Raw genomic sequence first — 6,781 nt, forward strand, 5'->3', positions numbered from 1 at the left:
CCAGCTGCCTCCCTTCAGAGCGTGGCCTTTCCCTCTGCCAGGCCCAGGTGGACGCCTCAGGCCCCACCCTAAACCCGCAGCCCAGTGCCCTGGGCGCTGCCCCGCCCCGCCCCTCAAGGCCTGTGGGCAATTTCCTCAAACGCCCCCGGGGCGGGGCAGGTGGGGAAGGTGTGTTCTGGTTCCCCCTTGCACGGAGTGTGTACCCTTGGGAGTTGCTGCTTTACTGGGGGGCCTCCTACTCCTCTTGGGGACGGTCTCCTGTCCCCACTGGCCATGAGGCCTTGGGGCCCCGAGCTGCAGGTGGGCCTGGCTGGCAAAGCCTCAGAGTGAGGGGTTTCCGGGCGCTGGTCCTTTTGGGGCTCCATCTCCCAGGGGCCCATCTTCCCCTGGCTTGGACTGGATGGCTCCTGACTATTTTGCCAGCTTTTTGTTGCTTTCAAGAAATGCTTGTCCTTGGCCGGGCGCGTGGCTCATGCCTGTAATCCTATCACTCTGGGAGGCCGAGGCGGGAGGATTGCTCGAGGTCAGGAGTTTGAGGTTGCTGTGAATTGCTGTGAGCTAGGCTGACGCCACGGCACTCTAGCCCGGGCAACAGAGTGAGACTCTGTCTCAAAAAAAAAAAAAAAAAGAAATGCTGTCCTATTTTATGCCCCATTTGGTTGTTTTCCCAGGAGGGCTGGTCTGGACCCCAGCCCTGCCCTGGCTAGCTTCAGTGCCTCTGCCCACGTCTGCCCCCCATCCAGCGCTGAAGCCAAGCCCCAGGCCCCCCCACCTGCTCCCTCAGAGGGTCTTAGCCCCTCTGGTGTGGGGTCCCGCTGGTGTGGACAGCTGGCGGGAGCTCTGTTCATCCAGCAGACACAGGGCAGGACCCGGCCACCGACACCCCCTCCCCTCCTCTGTAGCGGCCCAGTTCCTGCTCGAGGCTCCAGGAAGCTGTGGACTGCTTTGCTTAGGTGCTGGGGACCCCACCCCAGCCAGACCCCACCCAGACCCCCCACCCTGGAGAAGTGGCTCAGCCTGGGAGTTTGCAGGGGGTGACCCTGCCTTCAGGCTCTGGCTGGAGAGTGCCCTGCCTGGGGGCTGGGAGAGCCCGGGAAGCCCCCCACTCCCTCCTCTGCCCTGGGAACCTCCTGTCCCTGCTCTCGCCATCCTTCCGAGCCTGGGCGGCCTGAGGGCTGACTCATGCGCCCCAGCACGCAGGGGGCACAGGCTCACCCCACTCTCTGAGGAGGGCTGGCCAGACACCCAAGCACAGTGGCAGGGGGAAGGCTGTGAAAGGGCCGCACGCTGGCACCTGCTGGCCTTGCCTCACCTGGGATGCTCCGAGGAGCCACGTGAATGTCCTTGTCAAGCAGCATCTCCCACACGTGGGGGGCGGCCGCCAGTGGCCAGCTAGCACTGTACAGCCCCCACCCACCCTCTCCCATCACAGTGGCCACCTCAGAGCCCACGGAGGAGAGGACACTGCTGGACCACATGGATGCCTGGCCTGTGGCCCGCTCTGACCAGCAGCATCTGGGGCTGCAGCAGTCTCGGGGCCCTGGGTGACCTCTGACCACGGGCTGGGGGCTGCGGTCTCAAAGCTCCACCAGGAACACCCCCAGACCGCGCCCACCTCCAAGGCGTCCGCGTGCCGGGTGGCCAGGTGGGGTGTCCCCTCACACAGGGCCAGGCTCACGGAGGCTCTTGGAGCGCCCAGTCCCTGCACTCCAGTCTGCTTCCTGCCCCGCCTGGCCCCATTTTCTGGCACCCGGCCTGTGCCCACCGCCCCTCTTGGTCCTGGTGCAGCAGGGACAGGTCCTCAGCACCAGGGGTCTGAGCTCAGGTGCACAGCGCGCTGGGGTGGAGGCGCCCTTCCCCGAGTCACCTGGCCCCTGGGCCCCTGGGCCCCTGGGCCCGGCTGCTTCCCGGTGTGGGGGAGGGGTTAGGACCCCAGGAAGCCTGGGAGAAAACGCGGTTCCGACGCTGCTGGGAGGGCGGAGGTGTGATGGGGCTGGTGGGCGGGTTCCTGCGAGTGCAGCGTCCCCTGCCTTGGCCTTCTCGGCAGGGCCAGGCTGCGCAGGGCCCTGGGCGGCTGCCGCTGTGCCCTGCCCCCGGGGTGGTGACGGCGCCGCGGCCTCCTGGGGGCTTCGCTGCCCAGAACTTCTCCAGCAGGACCCGCCTGTGTCCCCAGGGAGGGGGAGCAGCGCCAGCGAGACCCCTCCCCAGGGGCACCCCGAGGCCCGACGCCCCGCCCCTCGGCCTGCGTCCTCCGGAGCTGGGGAGGCCGGGCGGGCCGTGCGGACGCGCGTGGGCCGAGGGTGGCCCTGCGGGTATGTCTGCGGGGCGTGGTCTTGGGGACCGGAGGGCGTGGCCTAGGGTGGTGGGCGGGGCCACAGAGCCCTCGGGCACGGTCTGGGCGTGTGGGCGTGTTCTTTGCGGCTAGAGGGCGTGGCTTAACGGTGGGCGTGGTGTCGGGGCCGGCGGGGGGGGCCGAGGGCGTGGTCCGGGGTGCAGGGGCCCGGCGGCCGGTCCGGGCGAGGGTGGGGACGAGGTCTTCGACGGGGGGTACGCGGTTGTCCGGGTCGGGGGTACGGAGGCCGGTCCGGGCGGTGGCGGTCCGGGGTACGCGGCGGTCGAGCGGGGAGCGGCGGGGTACGGAGGCCGGTCCGGGCGGGAGGTGGGGGGTACGGAGGCCGGTCCGGGCGGGGGACGGCGGGGTGGGACGTGGTCGGGACCGGGGTGTGGGTGAGGTCTGCGGCGGGGTGCGCGGTGGTCCGGGCGGGGGCAGCGGGGTGCGCGGCGGTCCGGGCGGGGGCGGCGGGGTGCGCGGCGGTCGGGCGCCCGCGGGCTCAGCCCCCTCTCTCCGCAGGGCCGCCGAAGGCCGCCCGCCGTGCCTGGTGTGCCGGGGCTCGCCGCCCGCCGGGCCGTGCAAGCGCTGCAGCTCCTTCTGCGCCGCCGTCCTGCGCGGCGCCTCCTTCGTGCCGCTCGGCGGCCGGGCCGGCAGCCCGTGGAGCCCGTGACGAGGACCAGCGCGGACGAGGACGGGACCCCGACGACGCGAGCCCGGGCCCCGCGGCCCGCAGGCGCTGCCGGTTGCTTTGGAGACCTGCACGTAGACGAGGGACCTTGTATACAGAGCTGTTTTAGAGCAATTGCGCGATCTCACCCTGGTATTTCTTACGGAGCGCCGCCCTCTCCCGGTGCCTGCACCTGTCTGCCTGCACAGGCCCTGTGCCCCCAGCCCTGCCCTGCCGCAGGACAGGACAGAGCGAGACCTGCTGGCACCCAGGACGCTCCCTGCTCCTGGGAAGGTGCCCTTCCTGTGTCCCAGCCAGAGGTCCCAGACCGGACGCTCGCTGCTTATTCACTCATTTATTCAGCAAAAGCCTCGCAGTGCTGGTCCAGGTTCTTTGCACCCCAGTGTCTCCTTCCAACCTGGTGCTGTGTGGTGGGTGGGGAGGGGCCCCCCAGGTCATGCTTCTTGGCTTCCATCGAAGTTGGACTCCTGGGCCTGCTGGTGGTCAGCGGGCTGTGTGGGAAGAGTCCCTGAGGCCTCTTTGGGCCTAGGCTGGGGTGCTCCCAGTCTCTGGAGCCTGAAGAGGACAAGGGGTGCCAAGGAGTCCCCAGGGCCAGGTCTTCGTGGACACTGGGAGGGTCCACATCCCCCAGCTCTCAGAAACAGAGCAGGAGCCCCTGGAGAGGGGGCGGGGGCAGGTGCAGGCGCAGTTGAGCCCAGCACCAGCCCCTCTCCCCTGTGCGGTCACCTGTGCCACTTCATTGTGGCCCTGGGAGAGCCTGTTTAGGGTGACAGGTGTGTCACCTGGGGGGTGGGCCTGTCCTGGAAAGGCCACAGAGAAGGGCTCAGAGTGTGAGTGGCACGGAAGTCGTTTCGGAGACCTCTGCCATGGCTCAGCAGTCCCCACTTGTCACGCTGCTGTAGGAAAGCACCTGTGGCACCTGCTGGAGGCCTCAAGTTGAGGCTGGTGGAGCGAGGCTGAGGTGCCCTGGTGGTCTGTCTCAGAGCCTGGCAGGCCTGGGACCATGGGGTGACCAGAGCCTGGCCTTCCTGGGCCCCCCAACATGCTGGCCTGCTGACATGCTGTCCGGCATGCTTTGGGTGCTTGGGGGCCACAGGCACGCTGCTCGCTGGCAGCACCGGGCAGGGTACCCAGTGCCCAGCAGTGACCATGGGAGTCCCAGCCCACTGAGTGCTCCAGACCAGGCGGGGCAGGGTGGAGGTGCTGGCCCAGGTGGGAGAAAGGCTGGGCCGTGGGCTCTGGCACCAGGTGGGTGGAGGACGGGGTCCACGGTCGTGGGCAGCTGGTGAGTCCTGCTGTGTTCCATCCCCTGGGGCTGGCGCCCCCTCAGTGCCAAGTTCTCCCCAAGTTCTCTCCTGACTGACCTGAGTCCGCTGGACCAGGCCCGTGTCCTCCCCCAGCCTGGGGGTGCTGTTGCCCTCCAAACTCAGATGCCTTATTGGGGTTCCAGGCAGAACCCCAGCCCCGCCCAGGCACAGCACACCCTGTGGGACCTGGCTCCCCAGCCAGACAGCCCTCCCCTGCCCCCCATGTGGGACAGTGCCCTCCCAGGACCAGACGCAGGTACAGGGGGCCCCCGTGCTGCTCAGCTGCTGCAGGAAGAGGGCTGGACACGGGCCCCGGGCTGTCGGGGAGGGAGGAGCCTGGGGCACCCCAGAAGCACACCCTGGTTTTGTTCTTCCACTGCCTTGCACAGGGCTGGCAGGGGCAGAAGGCAGACAGGTGCAGTGGGCCTCTGCCCAGAAACCTGCCTGTGCACAGGAAGCTTCAAGTAAGAAAAGGAGCGGGGAGGATGCCTGAGCAGAAGCCAGGCCCAGAGTAGCCCATGGGCACTGCCCTGGGGCGGGGAGCCTGGGATGTGGGGGGAGTCTCAGGTCCCAGGAGGGAGCACTCCCTCAGGGTTGGCGTGAAGCCAGCAGGTGTCCAGGACGCTTCCTCTCCTCTGCCCAGCCGAGCTCAGCAGGGCCATCGGCTACTGTCCCCGTGGTCAGGACACACACCTGAGTGATAGGGGTGCACACAAGTGGCCCCTTGACCCCACAGGCCCGGAGCCAGCCCTGCTCCACCAGCCAGCCCCACGGGGAACCCACTTACCTGGGACCCCCAAGGCCTCGAGGTCTCAGGACGCTTCCTTTGGCAGCCTGGAAACTCCATGTGGTCTGGGGAGTGTGTCAGCCCCTGGCAGGGAGTGGGCAGGTCTGGGGGCTGCCCCCTGCCGGCTCCCGTAGGTCCTGTCTCACCAGGAGGCGGAGTGTCCCTGCCTGTGTGCTGTAGGGAGCAGCTCCTGTTTGTCTTTGGGGCTGGCGCTGCAGGGCAGCCTGGACGCTTCCATCCCGCTCTCAGCCAGATGCGCGCGGGGCCGGCACTCGCCTTCCTCTGCCTGGCCTGGGGCACGTACCGGGGCCTGGCCATCCCCCGGATCTCGGAATGTGGCCTCTCCTGCTCTCAGGTGAGGCCCTGGTTTCTCCACAGGTGGACACCGGGGTGACACGCAGCACACAGATGGGCGGGGGGGTGCAGGGGGCCGGGGAGACTGAGGCAGCGGTGGTGACAGGAGGCTGTGGGAACCTGGCAGCCCCGAGATCCCTGGGAGGTGCCTGGCCTGGCCCTGCAGCTGGGAGCCCGGCCCTCCCGCGGTGCCTCAGAGGTCCTGCTGCAAGGGCGGCCTGAGAGCCCCCCTGGGCTGTTTGTGGAACCGTATTGCATCACCAGGGTGCTGGGCTCCGGGTCGGCATCCGGGCTGTGCGACAGTGCTAGGGAAACACTCAGGAACGAGCTTTTCCCAGCCCCGGGCAGAGCCACAGGGGAGGATGCGAGGTGACAAATGGCGCTGGGACTCGCTGCGGGACGGGTGACTCAGCCTGCGGGAGAAGGGCCCTCAGCACCCGCGGCAAGAAGTGTACCCAGCACGGCCCAGGCAGCGGCCCCGGTGCCCAAGACCGGCCCAGGCACAGAGGGGACACAGGCGGGGAAAGAACACGGAAGGTATCATGGGGGTGGGGCTACTTATTGAGCACCTGCTGTGTGCACTGTTGCCAGCGTGGGGCATGGCAGGGAGCAAGACGTGCCTTTCAGAGGCGATGGCCTGGCTGCCCCGGGGGACACTTAGGGGACACCCAGGCAGCTCCACAAGCCTGGGAGAGTGTCCGGCTGAGGGCTCGGGTGGCCGGAGTGCGGGGTGGGCTGGTCAGGCTTGGGGCAGGGTGCAGGGCCACGGGGGCTTCAGGAGGGACCAGGAAGGGTGCGGGCTGGGGAGAGGCCCCCTTTGGCTGCTGGTGGGAGCCGGTGGGGGTGGGGTGGTGGCCTAGGCCCACCTGCGGTGGAGGTCGGGGGGTCACAGACGAGACCTCAGAGCGCGGTTAGCCTCTGGGCTGATGGAGGAGATGTTTCCTGAGTTGAGGGACCTGGGGGCTGGGAGCTGGGGAGGAAACTCAACTTTAAATGCAGGTTTTAGAAGCTATGAGGCATGGGGGGCGGTGGCGCTGGCGCTGGGTGTGCAGGCCACGTGTCCGGCAGGGTCTGTGCTGAGGTTGATGGGTCTGTGGACCTGTCCCACATCGGACAGGACAGGACAGGAGGACCAAGGGGCTGGGGACTGAGCCCTCAACTCTCTGAGAAAACAGGGTGAGGGTGGGGGAAGGGGGTCCAGGCCGAGGGAGGAACCCAGAGGAAGGAGCTGGAAAGGGCCCCTGCGCTGACCCTGCCAGGCCCAGATGCACTTGAACTCCGTGCCCTGGGGACAGTGGGGTCCGGGAGGGGAG

At 68.3% G+C, this 6,781-nt stretch overlaps 1 protein-coding gene across 1 annotated transcript in view; it reads left to right on the top strand.

The window, feature by feature from the left end:
• The window catches only part of TTLL8 (tubulin tyrosine ligase-like family member 8), a 55,475-nt gene that overhangs the window by 46,098 nt on the left and 2,596 nt on the right, over positions 1-6,781 (top strand). Inside the window, exons 14-17 of the mRNA XM_012648741.1 lie at positions 1,433-1,544; positions 2,497-2,634; positions 2,852-2,998; positions 5,295-5,469. Coding sequence (XP_012504195.1) covers positions 1,433-1,544; positions 2,497-2,634; positions 2,852-2,998; positions 5,295-5,469 — 572 coding nt within the window. The remainder of the gene's footprint in view (positions 1-1,432; positions 1,545-2,496; positions 2,635-2,851; positions 2,999-5,294; positions 5,470-6,781) is intronic.

The sequence above is a fragment of the Propithecus coquereli genome, unplaced genomic scaffold (genome assembly GCF_000956105.1).
Source record: "Propithecus coquereli isolate 6110/MARCELLA unplaced genomic scaffold, Pcoq_1.0 Scaffold294, whole genome shotgun sequence".
In the NCBI taxonomy this organism is placed as follows: domain Eukaryota; kingdom Metazoa; phylum Chordata; class Mammalia; order Primates; family Indriidae; genus Propithecus; species Propithecus coquereli.